The sequence below is a fragment of the Kogia breviceps genome, chromosome 7 (assembly GCF_026419965.1).
Source record: "Kogia breviceps isolate mKogBre1 chromosome 7, mKogBre1 haplotype 1, whole genome shotgun sequence".
In the NCBI taxonomy this organism is placed as follows: Eukaryota; Metazoa; Chordata; class Mammalia; order Artiodactyla; family Physeteridae; genus Kogia; species Kogia breviceps.
Genome location: NC_081316.1, coordinates 41,371,425 through 41,393,929, shown reverse-complemented (window position 1 = coordinate 41,393,929; position 22,505 = coordinate 41,371,425). Strand labels below are relative to the sequence as shown.

The 22,505-nt window shown below is 41.7% G+C and overlaps 1 protein-coding gene across 2 annotated transcripts; it reads right to left on the bottom strand.

The window, feature by feature from the left end:
* Positions 1 to 1,058: 1,058 nt before the first annotated feature.
* Positions 1,059 to 19,887, bottom strand: CYP2R1 (cytochrome P450 family 2 subfamily R member 1). 2 transcript variants are annotated; one of them, XM_067039452.1, is made up of 5 exons: positions 19,557 to 19,887; positions 11,039 to 11,180; positions 6,563 to 7,195; positions 5,511 to 5,840; positions 1,059 to 3,086 (listed from the first exon to the last, which is right to left on the bottom strand). In XM_067039452.1, exons 2-5 carry the CDS (start codon positions 11,058 to 11,060, stop codon positions 2,911 to 2,913), a joined length of 1,161 nt encoding a protein of 386 aa, XP_066895553.1. In that variant the 5' UTR covers positions 11,061 to 11,180; positions 19,557 to 19,887; the 3' UTR covers positions 1,059 to 2,910. The 2 variants fall into 2 exon arrangements, with proteins under 2 accessions (XP_066895553.1, XP_058924287.1); XM_059068304.2 differs by having other exon boundaries at positions 1,462 to 3,086; positions 19,612 to 19,874.
* Between the last annotated feature and the right edge of the window lie 2,618 nt (positions 19,888 to 22,505).

Sequence of the window (22,505 nt, the reverse complement as noted above, 5' to 3'; positions counted from 1 at the left end):
AGCACAGTATAAATTATTGGGTGTGAGTAAAAAGACTAAGAGATGGCCTTTCCAGTGGTGATGACCTCCCCACAAGAACATGCATTCGCAAAGGAGCTCCTTCATCCCTCTTCAGAATAGAAGAAGAAACACAAGCAGAAGTGCCTGGTGCAGAGCCCCATTTCTTACTTCATGGATGTGAAATGCCCAAGATGTTGTAAAATCACCATCTTTAGCCATGCACAAATGGTAGTTTTGTGTGTTGGCTGCTCTACTGTCTCTGCCAGCCCATAGGAGGAAAAGCAAGGCTTACAAAAGGATGCTCCTTCAAATGGAAGCACTAAAAGCACTGTGAATCAAGATGAACGGGGAACCATCCCAATAAACAGAGTTTGGATAAAAAATATACATATATGAGGTAAAAAAGGGCCATGCTTCTACTATGAACTAGAGGAATCATTTCCCTGTCTGAACTCCTACTTCCTTGGCTATAAAATGAGCACATCAAGTGAGAGTAAACCTCTTCTACCATTAACCAGTTATAAATCTACATATTTAAATGACTTATCAGGTTGGCATTAACTTGATTAGGGAAAAATATAACATTTCCTTAGATGCAAGGTAAAGAAGGTAAATAGCATGTTTTCCATTCTGTGTAGGATGATGGAGTTCTTAATCATCCTAGAAGAAACAGTGGTAGTATACCAGAGCAAAATAAGACCTCCTCAATTTTGATTATAACTACTCTAGGTCACTTACATGGCTTTGCTCAGTAAGACCACCGAAGCCCACAGAACCTCCAGTCTGTAGATTTCAACTTACGCGATATGACAGTAAGTAGGAGGCCCAAGGATAGGACATTTCCTGTGTCAAAGGAACAGCAAAGACCAAGGAACAACTTGAATGAGTATAATTAACAAGAGTCAGGGGGGTAGGTTAGAAAGTTGCTTGGCTTAGTAAGTGGTCAGAGGGCAGTGAGATAGACACTGTCTATTTAGGACAGTGTCTATTAGACACTGTCGAATTAGTCTTCTAGTCAAGAGTTCCTCTTCTTTTCATAACTCTCCTTATTTTTGTTTAGGTTAACTATACTAACACTATGTAACAAATGTACTTTGAGCGATGCCAGCTCCATCACTGGCTCTAATAGTCAGGCATAAGTGAACGATAATCCCACCCACAAGACATTTTTTTTTAAATTGAAGTATAGTTGATTTACAATATTATATTAGTTTTAGGTGTATAGCACAGTGATTCAGTATTTTTGCATTATATAACTCCATTTTAAGTTACTATATGATAATGGCTATAATTCCCTGTGCTATACAGTATGTCTTTGTTGCTTATTTATTTTATACACAGTAGTTTGTTAATCCCACACCCCTAATTTGTCTCTCCTCACTCCTCTCTCCCCATTAGTAACCACAAATTTGTGTTCTCTGTGTATCTGTTTTGCATATACATTCTTTTTTTTTCTTTTTTAGTTGCCACATATAAGTGATATCATACAGTATTTGTCTTTCTCTGTCTGACTTCTTTTACTAAGCATAATATTCTCTAGGTCCATCCATGCTGCTGCAAATGGCAGAATTTCATTCTTTTTTATGACTAATATTCCATTGTGTATATATACCACATCTTCTTAATCCAATCATCTGTTAATGGGCACTTGGGTTGCTTTCATGTTCACAAGACATAGTTTTCATGGATGGACACATAACTTGGTTAGGACCTATGGGACACAAAGAACAGTTTGGGGAGAACATCTGAAAAGCTCCCTTGCTCTCCCCAAAACAATCCAAGCTCACTGTATTGAAAGGACGTGGGCAAAACACATGTACTTCTAAGAGCCAGCCTTAAGATAAAGCTGATATCATCTGGAAAGCAAACTTGAAGGATATGAAGAAACAGGATCTTTATTACAGCATGAAGCATCTAGGTCATACCTACCCTAAAACTGCCTTGCTACCTCTGAATTTCTCCTTTATTATTTTGTAAATTTGCACAGGACCTTTTCCCCCTTGCAACTAGAAACATCTTAATATATCAGAGATGCAAAGACTCCTGATTTATCACACATACACCTGAAAATATTCAACAGATAAAGTCAAACTAAGGTTAAATTCATATTCCTAACAGAAATCATTGTTATGTGCATTTACTCTGTGGCTGTGACTATTCATGAGCTAAGTTACAAGAGCATGAACCCTTAATGTACAACTGTAGAAGAAATATTGCTTAAAAAAAGGGTGATCAAAAAAAGGGAGTCATTTTTAAACACCTTATTGTAACTTCCTATCTACTTAACTGCTGCTATGAGGGTCACAGGGACCCTCATTTGTAGGAAGAATGACGCCGCAACTCTTATGAAGCTATAGTAGGAAGCAAGATTTGAAAGCACTGGCAGGTTTTACATTAAATATACTGTATAGCTATCTATTCTATCATCTGCCACCATGTCTAAAATACCTCTGTAGTCCAAACTCATTTATTTGGGTTCTAATTTCTTCTTTAGTCCACTATTAAACTGCACTAGTACCACACAATCTATTAATGGCAATACCTGATCAGAAAGGAGCTGGCATTGACATTTGGAAGCAAAGAGCCCAGACAGGAGCAAATTGGAGTCAAGAAGGGATGAGGGGTACGTGGTGCTCAACAACAGGCTGAAAAGTCAGGTCATCAATGGCCCTTCTTAGTATCTTAAGCAACAACTGTCATTTCTACCTCTGTTTTCCTCAGATAATTCTACCTTATAAGTCATAAAAGGTTGGAAAAAATAATAGCTAATGCTTATTATTACAGTTTTTAAAGACACATCTGTGTTCATTTGGTTTTTATGATGCTGTGATCCTTATACAAACACACACATTGTCTAAACAAGGTTAGGGGTGAGGCAAACAACTTGTTTCACAAAACATCCAGGCACTTTCAGCGTCTTTCTGCACAGATGAGGTAGGGCTGGGGTTGCAACGTCATGCCTAACCTGGGCTTCAGATTTGGAACCAGTTCATGTGGAAAATGCAAGTGAAATCGCTGAAGCAATGTTGTAAAAAACAGGAACATTTCCATCCGAGCCAGCTGTTCTCCAAGACAATGTCTTCTCCCTCAACATAAAAAACAGGTATAATAATTTTTCTAAATCCACAATATTTACCAAAATTTATGTCTAATATGTACCATTCAGGAAATCTGGAATTTAAAGAAACTTAGAGGAAATTATGTTTATTTTATTCATTTATTTTTAAAAATAAATAAATTTATTTATTTATTTTTGGCTGCGTCGGGTTCGTTGCTTCTCATGGGCTTTCTCTAGTTGCAGCAAGCGGGGGTTCCTCTTCGTTGCAGTGCGCAGGCTTCTCATTGCAGTGGCTTCTCTTGTTGTGGAGCACAGGCTCTAGGCCCACAGGCTTCAGTAGTTGTGGCTCACGGGCTCTAGAGTGCAGGCTCAGTAGTTGTGGCAGATGGGCTTAGTTGCTCCGTGGCATGTGGGATCTTCCCAGACCAGGGCTTGAGCCCGTATCCCCTGCATTGGCAGGCGGATTCTTTTTTTTTTTTTCCTTTTTTTTTAACATCTTTATTGGACTATAATTGTTTTACAATGGTGTGTTAGTTTCTGCTTTATAACAAAGTGAATCAGTTTTACATATGCATATGGTCTCATATTTCTTCCCTCTTGCGTCTCCCTCCCTCCCACCCTCACTATCCCACCCCTTGGGTGGTCACAAAGCACTGAGCTGATCTCCCTGTGCTATGTGACTGCTTCCCACTAGCTACCTATTTTACGTTTGGTAGTGTATATATGTCCATGCCACTCCCTCACTATGTCACAGCTTACCCTTCCCCCTCCACATATCCTCAAGTTCATTCTCTAGTAGGTCTGTGTCTTTATTCCCATCTTGCCCCTAGGTTCTTCATGACCTTTTTTTTTTTTAAGATTCCATATATATGTGTTAGCATACGGTATTTTTCTCTTTCTGACTTACTTCACTCTGTATGACAGACTCTAGGTCCATCCACCTCACTACAAATAACTCAGTTTCATTTCTTTTTATGGCTGAGTAATATTCCATTGTATATATGTGCCACATCTTCTTTATCCATTCATCTGTTGATGGACATTTAGGTTGCTTCCATGTCCTGGCTATTGTAAATAGAGCTGCAATGAACATTTTGGTACATGACTCTTTTTGAATTGTGGTTTTCTCAGGGTATATGCCCAGTAGTGGGATTGCTGGGTCGTATGGTAGTTATATTTTTAGTTTTTTTTTTTTCTTTTTTGCAGTATGCGGTCCTCTCACTGTTGTGGCCTCTCACGTTGCAGAGCACAGGTTCTGGACGTGCAGGCTCAGAGGCCATGGCTCATGGGTCCAGCCACTCCACGGCATGTGGGATCCTCCCAGACCGGGGCACAAACCCACGTCCCCTGCATCGGCAGGCGGACTCTCAACAACTGCACCACCAGGAAAGCCCCATTTTTAGTTTTTTAAGGAACCTCCATACTGTTCTCCATAGTGGCTGTATCAATTTACATTCCCAACAACAGTACAAGAGTGTTCCCTTTTCTCCACACCCTCTCCAGCATTCATTGTTTCTAGCTTTTTTGATGATGTCCATTCTGACTGGTGTGAGATGATATCTCATTGTAGTTTTGATTTGTATTTCTTTAATGATTAATGATGTTGAACATTCTTTCATGTGTTTGTTGGCAATCTGTATATCTTCTTTGGAGAAATGTCTACTTAGGTCTTCTGGCAGGCGGATTCTTAACCACTGCGCCACCAGGGAAGCCTGGAAGTTATGTTTATTAAAGGATTTTCTTAAGCCACAAAGAATAGAAATTGGCACTTTGGTTCCCAGAGCCCATTTCTTTATCTTCTTTTGTACGGTTATGTACTTTTGTAAGCTCATTAGTTCTATTCTCCACTTCCTTTGCATGTGGTAACAGAGCCTAAAATATGCCATGAAAGATCTGAGATGTGACACTTTGTTCTCTTGACCCAGGAGAAGTTCATTTCATTTCAAATGACTGTATGTGTACCCTTCCCCAGTGAAAGGATTTTTCCAGTCCATCTTCCATGGGTCTTGTGATCTGTGTACTTCTTCACAGGAGATGCAATATTTTTGGAGATGAGGTATAAGAATTGAGAGCCAAGAGAGCTAGATTCTAGTTTCACTTCAAGTTATGATGCCATTCCTGTCCCTGGGTCTCAGTTTCTCAAGCTGCCTGTTACTGATTTCTAGCTCTACAAGTTTTGATTACAAGCCAAAATCCACAAGCAAGGAAGTTTCAGAAAAAGCCAGAGCTTCTCATCAGTTTCTTTCTAGCTGCTAAATTATGGCTTGTTTATTTTGAGTAGAAAGAGGTGTTAATAAGCTCTAATTAAACCATTCTCTCCTGTAAGAGTCAATACTATTTTCAGAGTTGGGATATTAACTCTACAAAAGAATGCTTCAGATTAAGATATTATACATGATAAATCAGCATTATACTTTGTCCTAAAGTTATGCCCCTGTGTAAGTTCTCTTACCTAGGGAAAAGGGAACCAAAGCTTCCTTCTTGGCAAAATATCCATTGCTGTCCAGAAATCGGTCTGGATAGAATATTTCTGGGTCTCTCCAATACTTTTCATCAAAGTGTACAGAATAAAGATTTGTAATTACTGTTGTGCCTTTAGGAATGGAATAACCACGTACAACTGCATCCTCAGAGGTTGCATGGAAAATCCCTAACGGCACTATATTACAGAATCTTAAAACTTCATGTAAAACTGCCTCAGTATAAGGCATTTTGCATTTGTCATCCCAAGAAGGTGTCCCACTGGGTCCTATAATTAAATCAATCTCTTTCTGAACTTGTCCTGTAAGAGAAAAAGTGTTCAAGTTATTATGCACTTCTTAGAATTATATCTAAAGTAATTTCCCTTTAGGATAAAACAAAAGATAACCTGTAGTAAGCCAACAAGGTATGGGTACACCCAGATTCAGATTTTTCATTATTTGGGAGTTCTATTTAAATATGTGCCACATATCTTATACAACTAGTACCCAACGCTCTAAGTAATTTTGTTGTGAAAAACACATTATAAGTAATAAAAATAAAAATTAAACAAATAGAATTAGAATAACAACACTCTCAGCAAGGAAAAGAGTGAAGCATAAAAACTTAAATTAAAAAAAACCAGGGTTGGGACTTCCCCGACAGTCCAGTGGTTAAGACTCCATGCTTCCACTGCAGCAAGCACGGGTTCGATCCCCGGTTGGGGAACTAAGATCCTGCATGCTGCATGATGCAACCGAAAAACAACCACCACCACCGCCACCAGGGTTCAGGTCTCAGCTCAGGACTAGAAGGGAGTGGGCAAATTTTCCCTCATTTATAAAATAGGTATTATAAGACATCTCTGAGGTTTTTATAGAATTTAGATAACAGTTTTGATAACCTTATAGCTATTCAATGCTTCTCTTTTAGGATAGCACAGCAGGAGTTCCTAAATAAAATGCCTTGTACATGGCCAAAGACTCTAAAACATGTGTGAGCCCTAACTGTAAGAACAGACCTTGAGATCACCAGAATCCTTACCTTGAATGTTAGGATAAAGGGCCATGAAAAGAATTGCCCACCGTAGCACATTGGTTGTAGTTTCAGTTCCAGCAATGATGAGTTCACCCACAGAGAAAATCAGGTTTTCTTTGGAGAAAGTAGATGATGGGTCATTTTTACCTTGATCCATCTCATCTAAATAAGCATCAACAAAATGCTGAGGTAACTGAGGCTTTCTGTTGATGGAAGCTTTTTCAATAAGCCAGGAGAGAAAGTCATAGACCACAGCTGCATTTCTAAACAGTTGTTGATGTTTTCCAAAAGGTAAGATGCCAATCCATGGAAAGGCATTATAGAGGAAGACTGAGGCGTTGGTGGCTAGTTCCACATTTTCACTAAATAACTCAATCATGTGCTGAAAATCAGTGTCTTCGTAAGTGAATCGTTCTCCAAAAATTATCAGATTGGTTATGTTTGAAACGGCATTTGTTATTAATTGTTTAAAGTCAAAAGGGATACCATTGTATGTTTCAATAGCATCAATGAAAAATTTGGTTTCTTCTAAGATTTTAGATTCAAAAGACTTTTGGCCATATCCAAAACAGCGAAAGCTGTTTACAGCTAATTTTCTGTGATCAACCCATCCTCGGCCATATCTGGAATTGAGTAAGCCTAAAAAAAAAAGGGATGGTTACTCATTCTTCTCCAAATTATCTTTCTATGTTACTATTAAAAATTTTTATCATTCTTACATCCCTGTATCTAACAGCTAAAAATACTAAGCAGGAAAGAAAAAAAAAAAGATGGTTATTCATTCTTCTCCAAATTTTCTATAAAACTAAAACTAGACCCAGTAGTTAAGCCCTATTCTTTACTCCTCATTAGCTATGGAATATTATAAACAGATAAAGCTTATCTATACTTCTCATCTGGGCATAGGCAGAAAAGACCTATAATCTCCCACCACAAGAAACTGAACTGTCTTGTGTAATTCAACCTGGGTGAACTAGGCCCTGGGTGACTTTATTATCCAACTTCTATTATAAGCCTAATTGACAAAAGACAAATGACTGTGTGTTGTTCTATGGGCAAAATTTTATCCTGGACTAAACACATACCTGAGAAATCATCCTTCTCGAATTAGAAATTTCCTGCTTCTAGAGACTAGATTTTAGAATACAAATTTCCTCCCATTAAAGGCATATGTTACCTAATACTATAACTGGCAGTGGCAAGGATGGCCTGAATGAGGTGTCAACGTAGTGGAAATACTCAAGCCAAAAGCAGATGCTAGGGACTGAATGTTTGTGCCACCACAACATTCAAATGTTGAAGCCTAATCCCCAATATGATGGTATTAGGAGGTGGGGCCTTTGGGAAATAATTATGTAATGAGCCCTCATGAATGAGCTTTAGTGCCATTATAAGAAGGGATGTGGGAAGAGATGACTGCTCTAGGTTATGTGAGGATACAGGGAGAGGACAGCATTCTGCAAGCCAGGAAGCAGGCTCTTTCCAGACACTGTTCTGCTAGCACCTTGATCTTGAATTTCCTAGCCTCCAGACCTGATAGAATAACTGTCTGCTGTTTAAGCCACTCAGTCTATATATTTTTGTTATAGCAGCCCAAACTAACGGGACAAACATGAAACTCAAATTTCTAATGCCTTAAAATCTCAGTCTCCACAGTATACTCTGCTGTTCTGATATATTTACTATCGAATATTTTCCCTTTAAATCGATTATCAAGAAAAAAACTTCTTCAGCATATATATTTCTGTAACGTGTAGTTTACTTGGAATTTCGTTCATAATTGGTACATAGGTATATCTATGCTGAAAAATGTCATGTTCTCTTGTCTATATAAGGTACCTATGTAATTTACATTCCAACAACTTTTGTGCAACAGTTTTTGAATTTGGAACTTATGATGAAATTAACCATACATAATGGGGTCTTTAACACTGTGCGGCAATTTTATATGCCATATTCCATTCTCTTTTCTATACTCCCAGATGACTATTCATTCAACATAATGTATTTCAGGAGCTAAAGTGTCTTAGATATATCAGTGAACAAAAGAGGCAAAGATGGCTATTTCTCATGGACCTTACATACTAGTGAGGAGAGACAAACAAATTATATAGCAAGGAAGGAGACATAGGGTGGTCAGGAAAAGCCTTAGTGAGAAGGTGACATAAGTAAAGACACAGGAGATGGGAGTGAGTCAAGCAGATATCCAGGGAAAGATCACTGCAGGTGGAGAGAACCAGTGCAAAGGCACTGAGATAAAAGCAAGCCCAAGAGAAATGTATGCATATGGGATACATGTGCATAATATATGCATACAGTTACACACAAGAAGGTACACAGGAGCCTGATTATAACCCTATACTGGCCAGTCTGTGTGCCCAGGCATGGGCTGAACCTGCTTAAAGGGCCACTTTTTCCTATTCAAACAGTGGGTTTATGGTGGCTCTGATTTCCCACTTCCAAGTTCAGTGCATATGCATCTTAAAATAACACATCTAGGGAATTCCCTGGTGGTCCAGTTGTTAGGACTCCACGCTTTCACTGCTGAGGGTCCAGGTTCAGTCCCTGGTTGGGAACTAAGATCCTGCAAACTGGGCAGTGCAGCCAAAAAAAAACCACATCTAATTTTCTTTCTTTCTTTTTTTTTGTTTTTTAAATAAATGTATTTATTTATTTTTGGCTGCATTGGGTTTTTGTTGCTGCGCGTGGGCTTTCTCTAGCTGTGGTGAGCAGGGTCTACTCTTTGTTGTGGTGCACAGGTTTCTCATCGCGGTGGCTTCTCTTATTGCGGAGCACAGGCTCTAGGCGCACAGGCTTCAGTAGTTGTGGCACGTGGGCTTCAGTAGTTGTGGCTCGTGGGCTCTAGAGTGCACGCTCAGTAGTTGTGGCACATGGGCTTAGTTGCTCCATGGCGTGTGGGATCTTCTCAGACCAGGGCTCGGACCCGTGTCCACTGCACTGGCAGGCAGATTCTTAACCACTGCACCACCAGGGAAGCCCAACACATCTAATTTTCTACTTATTTTTTCTCATACTATTTCTTTGAAAATCTTAAGTTGAATGCATGTTTTTTCTTTCTTCATGATAACAGTCTAAACTATAAGTTTACAGCTTCAAAAAACAGTTTATCCTAAATATTACTCTGATCACATCATACATTTTCATAATTTCTTTAAAGGTCTTCTATTATAATTGTGGTATAATTTCTTCTTTGGCCTAATTATTACTTGGAAGAGTATTTAAGAAGCTGGAGATTTGTTTTTTATTTATATTATCGCTTTCAAGAGTCATCATGCACTGGCCTAAGAATTTGGCCTTTAAAACTGCTGTTTTCTTTGCATTAATTGGTTTGCTTTGCAATTTAATATATGGTTAATTTTTATTTTTTTCCTTTTCAATCAATGTCTTATTTAGTCTATGTAACCAAGATATTGTTGAATTTTTCTTTCAAATGAAGAGTGAAGCTCTCATTGAACTGGAAAATTTTGGAGATAAAAACTCTTATACTATTAAGTATGAAAACGGATGTATCTGACGTCAACATTCTATTTTAGGCTTTCTGTTGCTGCTTTCATCTCATCTGTTCTGTTAACTTCAGCCTTTCTCCCTTGTTGAATATGCAATCATCCAACAATGATCAACACTATACCATAGAGAATACTAGTCCTTTACACAAACCCACAATTCTTCATTTACATATCATATTAATTAGTAAAGAAAGGCTGTTTCAGGACCTATAAGCTTATAAGTAAAATAACAGTAAAATGTCACCAAGCATTCAAGACTAGCTTCAAAGATACTTTTGATTCAAGTATGTGTATGTATTCTTAACCTGTTTCACTAAACCTGCACATATTATTAAGTGCTAATTCTTTAAAACATTATTTACAATATTTATTAGAACTGGATTACAACAGTAGAATTAGCATGTACTGGCCTAAAATATGAATGTCATGCAGACTGAAAGGTCCTCAAATATTAGGGTCTGTAACCTAAATTAACTAATTAATACTCCTGTTTATTAGTACAACAGAATCCAATCTCTATGTACTAAATTTACATAAAGTAAGAAATGTGGGGACTTCCCTGGTGGCACAGTTGTTAAGAATCTGCCTGCCAATGCAGGGGACACGGGTTCAAGCCCTGGTCAAAGAAGATCCCACATGCTGAGGAGCAACTAAGCCCGTGCGCCACAACTACTGAGCCTGCACTTTGTGAGTCACAACTACTGAGCCCATGTGCCACAACTACTGAAGCCCGCGTGCCTAGAACCCATGCTCTGCAGCAAGAGAAGCCACTGCAAAGAGAAGCCTGCACACCACAACGAAGAGTAACCCCCACTCACCGCAACTAGAAAAAGCCCGTGTGTGGCAATGGGGACCCAATGCAGCCAAAAATAAATAAATAAATTAATTTTTTTAAAAAAGGAAATGTGATTTAAAATAGTTTAGTAAATCATTAGGTAGGTGAAAACAAACATACCTCCCATTTTTGTCATCTTCATGAATAAAGGAAGGCATGGTCGGTCTGCAAAAATTTCACTTTGATGAACAAGGCATTCCTTTACTACATCATAGCCATTTAGAACCACAGCTGATATACCTCCAAGATCCAAACTGAAGATCTTTGAGAAGAAAAGAAAAACATTTAAATGCCAAAATATATGGAGAAATATAATCATAGAAATCCACATATACTAAGTCCAGCTCTCCCAGTATTTACTACTCCCTGAAAACGCTGGCATTTATTACTCAACTGACAATGTTTAGAGTGCCTTCTCTCTACAAGGCATGTCAAAGACCATGATTTCATTACTCATTCAGTGGCTCAAGACATAATCTTATAAATGGTGTAATGAAAAGAGTACCAGACTAAGGAGGCCTGGGTTATAGTTTAAGCTTTGCCATTAAACAAATACAGGACATTGGAAGAACCCTTAAAACTTTTTGGGCTTCAGGGCTGCCACAGAAAATCAAGAAATTTGATATTTATGCTCTTTTAAAATTCATTCCAACTCAAAACATTCAATGATATCTCAGAATCTGTTTATTTCCAAGATGAATGAGGAAGTGGCTCCATCTACACATCATTTATTATTCCAAGTTTAGGTAGGGGAGGGGATTGTCAAAGGCCTGAGAGACAACTTTTGAAGTATAAAATGTTGGGGCTCAGGATATGCAACCCCAAAATATGCCTCAATGGCATATTAATTATTTTGAATTAAAGTTACTGAAGAAATGGCCAACGCAAGAGGGATGCTCTAGGGAGTTCCCCGGTGGCCTAGTGGTTAGGATTTGGTGCTGTCACTGCTGTGTCCCAGGTTTGATCCCTAGTAGGAAACTGAGATCCTGAAAGCTGCTCAGTACAGCCAAAATTTTAAAAAAAGGAAAAAAAAAAAAAAGAGGGACACTCTCTCTTTTTTGTCTCCCTGAAAGCAGGAAATAAATCTCTCATGTGAAAGGTATACTCCATGCGTCTGGAGGTAGGACACCCTTATTGCCAAAGATAGGGAATTTGGGGGTGAAAATCCTTTTTTAAACAAATCTTGTTACTTCTTTAATTTACTGCCCAAGCACAAACTCTGTTTAGATTCTTCACCAATTGGGCACCCAAAACCAAAGTTTCTTTGTCCTGTCAATTCTTTGCAAATGTATTGGTTCTTTGTCTAAGAAGTAGAAAATCTGCCTGCTTTGGCCACTTCCTCCATCCCATGTCTGTGAGGCTTCCGTGCGCATCGATTCAAATGTGTTTCTTTTTCTCCTGTTAATCTGTCTTGTGTCAATTTTATTATTAGTCCAGCCAAAAGTACTCAAGAGGGTCAGAGGGGAAAATTTCCCTCTCCTCAACAAAACATACTGAAACTCATAGGCTTATTTATTTGGGCCCCTGAATTCCACGAAGTTAACAAAGAGGGCCCTAAGGGAATTTGATCTTGGAGGACTGGCATCTGCCACATTGGCACAGGTGGCTGCCCCTCAGCTAAAAGATGGAATATCCATCCTATTCCTTGCTGAAGCTTCTCATGTGCTTCACCACAGGTTCACTTACAATGCCACACCTCCTGTAGTCTATTCTAGCTAGCTCTATATAGAGGCCTAGTCCAGTGAAGGAACAATGCTGCCTTATCAGTGGGATGCAAAGATTGCTTATCCCCATCCTCTCAGTGGGTGGCTGAGAACTTTTGAGAGCCAAAATACTGAGTCAAGCCTCATCTCTGGGCAAACAGGTAGAACAGATTTAGCCATGATTCACACTACTTTGGGGGGTGGGGTGGGAGGTACCAGGAGAGTACCTCCAAGTAGTAAAGACCTCCAAGTAGTAACAGAATCAACCAGCTGAGCAAGAGTCTTTGGCACAAGGATGGGCCCTGCCAACTGAGTAGTAGGTACATCCAGAACTTTGGGAAGCAGCATGGACTGCCTGCCACAAATAAAGGCATTAGTCAAAAGCGGCAGTGTAAGAGTTTCAGCTCAAAGGAAGTGGTTACCAGCTGAGCAAAGATGGGGCTCTTTCAGTTCCCAAAGCAGTAATGGGATGGTCTTAAAGTCTTTTCACAGAAGCGCAATTTTAAGCAGATATAAAGGAAAATTCTTCCTCCTGTGTGTCTCCTCTACTCTTAGTACTCCACTACAACACCGATGACACCAGATGTGTGCATTTTCCACACATCAAGCAATTCTGGGACACCAGCGGGGTGTCCTACAACTTAACTCAATTCTGACATTATCTACCAGGAGGAAGTGTCAGATTCCACAGGTTAAGGGCTCAATATCACAAGAGTGCTCCTCCACTTCAGACTTGAGGTTGTTACTTGTGCTTCTGATCAAAGGGCTATAAATCAGAGGTTCCCATGACCTCCTCCTCAGGTTTGATTAATTTGATAGAGTGGCTCACAGAACTCAAGAAAATATTTTACTTAGTAGATTACCAGTTTCTTAAAAAAGGATGTAACTCAGGAGCAGCCATATGGAAGAGATGCATAGGGCAAGTATATGGTCAGGCTACTCAAGATGGCAGTTCTCTTGCTCTCTGTACATCCCCTGCTCAACCAACGCCTGCTTCACCTATACCCTACTCACATGACTGACCTTCCTACATACTTGCCCCAGGCTCCAGCTACTGACTGTTCTTATCAAAGGGGCAGCGAGGGGCATGCCCCTCTGCTAGTGTACCTCATAACCAATGAGCCAAGCTGAATCAACTCCCCTGTAACTGGTTATCCCCCAGCCCCTTCCCCTGCTGCCAGGTCCTGCCTGCCACCTGCCACACACAGTGGGGTATCGCTCCAGGACCTTGCTTCAGATATGTAAGATCCCTATCCATTGATGTCTCCGTTGCTGACTCCGGGCTCTTTCTTCAATCTTGAAGCTGGGCAAGTACAGGCCTTGCCGGCCTGCGGGGTGCAGCCCAACAGCAAGGTATGAGGAAAGGGGTGCAGACCTTCCATGCTCTCTCCAGGCATGCTAGCCTCTGCTCACCTCCACATGTTCACCAATTCACCATGGAAGCTCTCAGAGCCCTGTAATTCAGGGATTTTTATGGAGGCTTTACTACCTAGGCATGATTGATCAAATCATTGGTCACTGGTGACTGACTCAACCTCCAGCCCCTCTCCCTTCCCCAGAGGTAAAATGAGTAGAACTGAAAGTTCCAACCCTCCAATCCTGGTTGGTTCTCCAGGCAACAAGCTCCCATCCTTAAAGGCTTTCCATTAACATTAACATAAACTCTGAGGTGGGTGAAAGGGGCTTACTATGAATAACAAAAGATGCATCTACCACTCTCAACACTTAGGAAATTCCAAGGGTTTTGGGAGCTTGTGTCAGGAAAGGTACACAGAACAAATACACATTTATTAAAAATCACAGTATCACAAGCAGAGACAATAACGAAGGGTATTAGTGAATAGGCAGTGGTCCTGATGCAGGAAAAAAATCCCCAACTTTGTGATTAAATCAACTTTGTGATCGATTTCACAAAGATGGGATTACAAATTCTGTGAATAGGAAGGCAGAACAAACAGGGGAGTTAATTTCAGGGTAATGCTGTCAGGTTGTGGACACTAGAGATTACAAAAACCAACTAGGAGCTGTAACTTAAGAAAATTGTTATACAATCCACCTTTACTCAAAAATGAGATGGTCCTCTATTTGATGGTGAAAACTGGGGAAACTGTTACTTGAACTAGTATCTATTCAGGTACATGCTCTTTTCAAGGACTTTTGGTAGAAGTTTGTAAATCAAATTGTGAAAATTCATCCTTATGCTGCTTTAATCTATGGAAGGGTCCAAGATTAGTTTTATATATATTTTTAATTTATTCAATAATTTTATTATTATTATGGGGTAGTTATGATGCTGGCAAAGATGGAAACAGGTACACATGAAACACCTTCTAGAAGTCAGTCTATGATCTTCAAGTCTCTTGCCCTATTCCCAAACTAGCTCTACCCACGATTTTCACTATCTCAGTTAATGACCATTCCAGCCATCCTTCAAGCTATATTCTGGTCCCAAACTGCCCATGAGCTGCCCATGGTTTTTGTTTTTTTGGGGTTTGGCCACACCGCAGCACGCGGGATTTTAAGTTCCCTGATCAGGAATTGAACCTGCGCCCCCTGCAGTGGAAGCTCGGATTCTTAACCACCAGACTGCCAGGGAAGTCCTGAGCTGCCCAGCTGCCTATGTTGACTCCATTTTTCACCCAAGCCCGACATCACTGCTTAGCAGTCATGATGTTTCAACTTTAACAATACAGACAGAATATGACAATTTCTTACCACTTCCGTCACTAACACTCTAATCCTTCATTTCTCCCCTATGTTATCTCAACAGCCTCTTAACTTGTCTCTTTATAGGTGACTCTCAACATGGCATACTCCTGCTTCACGGCCTTTGTACTTGTTCCTTTGGCCTGGAATGTTCTTTCCCTAGATACTCCCATACCTTGCTCCTTCACTTCATTCAAATATTTGCTCAGACGCCTTTTTTACAGTGAGGTCTGCTCTAACCCATTTAAATTTCACCCCCTAGCATTCTCCATTTTCCTTACCCTAATTTAGTTTACTTCTTACTCTGTACTCTAACATATTATATATTTATTGTGTTTATATTATCCCTATCCTGCTCCCCACCTCCCCTCCACTGGTAGAGTGTAAGCTACACGAGGGCAGGGATTTTCACCTGTTTTGTTCATTGCTAATCTTCACATCTAGGATAGTATTAATACATAACATGTGATTACAGCTGATAAATATATGCTGAATTAAAGAATAGTGGGGGAGATACACATTTAAGCATATTATTACAACACTATGGGCTAAGTACTAATAACAGAGGAATGTAAAAAGTGCTGTTGATGAAAACTGATAAATAACTGCCACACACTTTTCAACATTCGCCTGGGCTGTATTCTCATTTGGAATGCCTCCCTTGTCTGCCATACCGTCCAAACCCCACCAAATCTTTAAGGATCAACCTCCATGAAGCCTTTCTCGGTGTACTCTCTTTCTCTTTCTCCCTTGAACCACCACAGCACATGCCTAGAAGCTCCCATGGCACTTACTTAATACTACCTAAAACCAGAAGCATTCATATTCCTGTCTTCTGCTTGCCTGCTAAATTATAAACTCTTTAGATTCAGTGATTTCATCTCTTTCATCTTTGAACGCTCCACGGAATCTCATTCAATGCCTTGCATAAATCTCAATAAACGCTTACTGTATAAATAAATTACAGGTTGTCAACTCCACTTGCCTCAAAGTAATTATTTTATTATCCTTACGTGCATTACCTGAAAATAATCTGTAAAAACTCCTTGTGCTAGCTTTGCTAGTTAGGCAATGCTTCTCGAAATCTGGGTTAAGATTAGTCACTGCAGAAGCTTACGCATTCAGAGTGAATCTCCAAGGAAATGCTAAGTCTCAGTGTGATACACTTCTATATAAGATTGTCTTTAAAATGACTGTATAAGACTTGAGCACCGGTTGTCTTCCTTTCAAGAATTATGAAGGAGAATTGAATTCACGGACTTCATAAAAGTAGATGTCACTTGAAGTGACTGTCATTTCTTATAAGCAATTTTAAAGTCCAGGGCTTGCTTTCTCTGAGCACACATCTCCAGATCATCAAGTAAGACAGTGGAAAAACAAGATTTTTTTCTTGTTTTCTTTTTTTGTGTGGTACGCGGGCCTCTCACTGCTGTGGCCTCTCCCGTTGCGGAGCACAGGCTCCGGACGCGCAGGCTCAGCGGCCATGGCTCACGGGCCCAGCCGCTCCACGGCATGTGGGATCTTCCCGGGCCGGGGCACGAACCCGTGACCCCTGCATCGGCAGGCGGATTCTCAACCACTGCGCCACCAGGGAAGCCCCATAAGATTCTATTTATAAGTACGACATATAAACAACTTTCCACAACCTTCTAGAAGTACAGAAGATAATAGTTTCCTTCCACTTCCCAAAAAGGCATAGTATTTTAACAACTCATACTGTTAGCAGAAACACTGACTGAAACTGCCCGCCCTGGCCAGGAAAAGACAATAACAACTTACATGAGTTATTTTATGACAGGAGATCCTGGTAAGGAACATAGAACTAACAAGCCACCAATCGGAAGAATACAGGAAAGGTCAAACGGAGAGAGGAGATGCCAGTCCACATGTTCTACCAACCTCCCAGAATCCTCCTCTCTGGAATCCATCTTGGCTGAGCAGTTGCGCGCCCACCAGAAAGGAATCTGAGTCAGAATGATTGGCCAGAGACAACCCGGAAACTAATCCCATCACCATAAAACCCAAGCCTGAGAGCCACATGGCAGAGCAGTTCTCCTGGGTTCCCTTACCCTCCTGCTCTCCACCTGGGCACCCCTTTCCAATAAAGTCTCTTGCTTTGTCAGCATGTCTCCTCAGACAATTCATTTCTTAGTGTTAGACAAGAGCCCACTCTGGGGACCTGGAAGGGGTCCCCCTTCCTGCAACAATACCAACTTTGCGACTTTGTCAGAATTAGAAAATACCTCTGAGACAATGGGAGACCTGTAGGGGTGTTTCACAACTAAGATAAAGAGCAAGTAGCTTAAAGGGTTAATACATTAGGTGGTTTTCAACATAAGTCTAAAACAGAGTTACTCAAACCATGTCTACTCTTCAATGCATACATCCTTTCCATTTCTGCTCCTTTTTCTTTTTCCTCTGCTCCTCTTCTACCTAACAGCACAGGTTAGCCCTATTTAATTTTACCACCTTCAGTAAAAAGACCTCTTTGTAAAGAACCAAGGTTGCCTCAAATATATAGTTGTACCAGCAATAAAACTGGTTACTCATGCCAAATTCTTATCCATTGTACCAGATCTACCTATGCCAAGATAACAGTCTTCCAGCACATTTATAATTTGCAATCTATTATGAGACTAAATTACCCCTCTCCCAAAAGAATGTTCATAGTAAATACAGAGTTCCTTTCAGTTCAAATATCTACGTATGAAAAACAATTTCCTATTCTGCATGACACCTTTTCACATAACTGGTCTAAAAACACTTTCTACTTTGTAGGCCTAATAAGTTGTTCTGTAATTAATAACTAACATTTACTCAAAGAACATTTGAGTAGCACTTAACTGTGTTCAGTTCTTATTATTACCAGTACACATATCGCAAAAACTTAATATTCAGACAAGTAAAGGTCAAGTTTTATCTGACGAAAGAGGACTCAACCTCTCGTCTTGCGCTTTCACATCTTATGATTTCTCTAAATATTAATGATGCTTTGTACACCAGAGATCAAATATATTCAATGTAAATCATGGAAATACACTCAATTCTTGAAGAACTGGAGGGTGGAAAATAGTATCTAAGAATTACACAATTTGCTTTATCTAAGCCCAGCCTCCCTTTAGCGACATATACCATCAGGGAACTGAAGAAACCTAGAATAATTCTTGTAAAAGCTAGTTTAAATACGGATGTAAGCCCAAACCTGAAACACCGCAATTGCCAGACAGCCCTGAGGTACTTTTCCTTCAAAACACAATTTGTGGTCGATCGTTAGATCAATTTTTTTCTCTGGCTAGACTGTAACTACCTAAAATTGGGCTGTGACTGCCTTCTTCACCACTTTATCCCCAGCACCTGGCAGAGCCTGGCTGGTTGTTTCCTATAAAAGAATGGATTCAAAAGGAAACAAGTGAGCCGGGTTAGTGCCAGTGTTCTGGAAACTTCTGCCTCCTCGACGTCAGGACACCCTTCCAAACACAAGCTAGCGTTTTGGCCTTTCCCCTGCTAGTTCGCAGCGGCATGGCTGCTTGCAAGTCACTTAGCTGGTCCGTGGCGCAGTTTCCTCCTCCGTAAAACGGGGAGGACCAGAGGACCTGCCCCCAGGCGCCCGCACTGCAAGGGAGGCTAGCCCACGGCCGGCGCAGTCTCCGTGTTTGCTGCGGGGACGCTCCTGGCTCCGGGCAGACACGACGGCACTACAACTCCGCACTGATTTTCACTCAGTTCATTCTCTCTTTCACGGTCATTTCCCAGAGGCCTTCACCTGCGCTCTCTCAGCCTTTCGGCAGACACCTATACCAGCCATTCTCAAACGCAAACATCCAACGACCTCCTATTAACCATTAACTCGGTCCTAGAATTCGGACGCCTGGTTTTCTCGAGAAGCCGTGGGCGGAAGCTAACCTACGCACTTCGTGCAGCTCCGTGGGCGCTAGAAGCTGGTCGCGCTGAGGGTATCGCCTGTCACTCCCGACCGGGCATGCGGCGCGGGAACCAGGCCCCACTGCGCAGGCGCGGGAGCGGCACCTCGTCGCCCTGGGGGGCGGGAGAATCCGGCCAGTATCCCGCGGGCGTCAGGCGGGAGGGGCTCGCGGCTGGGCGGGGCTCTCCCTTCCCCAGAGGCGCCGCGTGAGTACCTCGACCCCGGGTCTGGGATGCCAGCTTCCCGTCCATGCTGCCGACACACGGAGAGGGGTCAGACAGCTCGCACCCACGAGCGTGGGACATACCCTCACCCCGGGAGGAAGGCCCGAGCCTTCCCTGCCCGAGGCCCGTCGGCTGTACCTCGCCGTACACCTGGCTCTGCTTTTTCATGTAGACGTGGGGGAGCTCGGCCGAGGCGCCCAGGGAGTAGATGTTGCCGATAAATGGCAGCCCCGACGGTCCTGGGGGGAAGCCCGACGGCCGTCTCTGCTTCAGCAGCTGACGGACCCCCAGCGCGAAGAGCAGAAGGAAGAGGGCGCCTCCGAGGGCCGCCGCGAACGCCTCAGCATTGTGAGACGCCCACATGGCCAGGGCTGGGTCTGCGAAACCCCACCGCCCCGGGACCCGGCGAGCGCTCTCCAACACCGGCGTATCGTATTGGCCCGGTACCCCGAGGTCCCGCCCCACTTCCATGGCCATTGGCTGGCTGAGCGTAGGGCCCTCGGGCCAGTTACTCTTGGCTTTGTTCTGGTCGGAGTCCGCTCTGCGGAGGGCGGGTGGCCCTTTGGATCTGGGCGCGGCTCTAGGCAAGCCCCAGCTGGTTGGGCACAGAGCCTGGAGGCCTCTTCCGGGGTGTTGACACTTGGTCCTGGAAGACATGACAGCACCGCCTACCTCACTAGGGCAGGCGGATCCTGCTTCCCCGGCAGCCAGCCTTTTCTGTGGGTATCTTTTTGGGAACCAGGTCTTTATTTCAGACTAGAAAACTGGGGAGATTATCAGTACTGCAGTCTTTAGCAAAACCTGGTAATCTTAAGAATCTCCTTTAAAGAATTGACCCATCAATATAAAAAGAAAATAATCTCACTATCCTTCTTTTACTCATCTATTTTTTGTCCTATGTTATGAGGTATTTTTACATATGATCCCTTATGAATTGTAATTACACAATATTTAGGCAACCTGAGTTAACTACATATCTTTTCACAGCTTTCTGGTCGTTCCCAACTGGTTACTTCTTGGCACTCACAGAAGTCTCTCAGGTCTACAGTTGCCCAGGGATAGTGCTTACTCTTCAAACTTTTTGCCTCCGCCACCTACAATTAAGCAACTGATTGCCTACTTGGAAATTTCTATTTGCTGTTTCTGTTTCTATTCCTGTTTTGTATTGGGTAGTTCCTTGCAACACAGGACCTACTGGGCATGGGACTCTTTTAACAGCTGCCTTTTGTGATTGAGCAGTGGCAAGAGTGTTATGGTCCTCATTAGCTTAAGGCTTATTCACACTGCAGGTATTTTTTAAATGTCCACCATGTGGTGCTATCCAAAGCAATGGAGATAATATGTGAAAAGAGCAACAAAGTCCCTACCCTCCTAGAACATACATTCTTGTGAGGGAGGAGGAATAAACACATAGAATAATTTTAGACAGTCATTAGCAGACGAAAATAAAAGTGTGTTATAGAGAATGCTTGGGCATGGGGAAATCCTTTAGCAGATGAGAGATGTCAAGAAAAGTCTCTAAGAAGATGACATTTGAGCTTAGATCAAATGATAAGGAGTTATATTAGTTTTCTACTGCTGCTGTAACAAATTACTACAGTGCCTTAAAACCACAAATTTATTATCTTATAGATTTTGTGCTCAGAAGTCCAAAATGGGATTTACTGGGTTAAAAGCTAGGTGTTGGTATGGCTGCATTCCTTCTAGAGGCTCTAGAGGAGGATCACTTTCCTGGCCTTTTCCAAATTTTAGGGGCTACCCACGTTCCTTAACTCGTATTCCCTTATCTTCATCTTCAAAGGTAGCAACATCTCACATTGGATCTCACTGACTCTTTGCCCCCTTCTCTGCCTGCCCCCTTCTACTTAGAAGGACACTTGTGATTACATTGGGCCTACCTGGATAATCCAGGATAATCTCCCCACCTCAAAGTCAGCTGTTTAGCAACCTTAGTTCCATTTTATTGCTCCATGCTGTGAAACCTAACATACTCTGTTTCTGGGAATTAGGATGTGAACATATTGGAGGTGAGAGGTAGGGGCAGGGGGGACCAGGGGAAGATATGGGGGAAAATATTCCAAAGAGTGAATAGAGAGAGCAAAGGCCTCCATGTACTAAGCAAGCCTTGTCCTCTGGGAGTGTTTCCAGTCTCTCACTTTCTATATCTCTGATGCAAATACACTGGAGCTGAAGCCAGGCAGTTAGTTAACCTTAAGTTTTGCTATTTAACTCTTTTGAGCTCACTGTCTGGTATATGGACATCTCCAGTGTCCTGTACGTTTCACAGGATCTCCAGCCACGGAATATCTACCTACTGCCTATCACAAATGCCTAATATATTACCTTTAGGGATTCCTTTAAATTCTTATTAATCAAGAATCTTCTAGTAAAATGGAAAAATAATATGATAGATGATCATTGCTAAACTTAGTCCTCAATGTCTAACCAAAGGTCAATGGAGATGGCCTAGGATGGATATTGGCATTGCAGCTGGAGCACAGTGATGCCGAGGCACTAGGAGTGGAGTGATATCACCTACGGGATATCTGAGGTCACCCCTGCCTGCCCTCCCCAACATCATTCAGCTTGCGTTGTCTGGCTGGCCACAACTGTTACGCAGTTTGGTACTTGGTTCAAGAGTGTCCCCTTTCCATCATCTGTTTTCAAAAATGATTAATTTCCATTCCAAAAATATCCTCCCATTCACTTAAGGTAAGGAGCAGTTCTCCTTTGGCATTTTCCTCCTGCCTACGTTAGCAGAGGAGAGCTGTAGCTTTGACAGCAGCCTGACTCACTAACGGCACTGATGAGATGCCTCATCCCCACCTCCACTGCCCCTTGGGGACAGTGTGTGGGAGGTCTTCACGACTCACTAAAAGTCTCTCAGAACACAGATCCTTACCTGTCATCATTTTCATCATTTATCGTGTTCTCTCAGCTCTCAGCAAAGAGAAGTAGCTCTCTTTGTTCCCCCTCCCTGCATTTGCTCCTAGCGTGATAGAAAACAACCAATATTATGTTTGCCTGTGGAC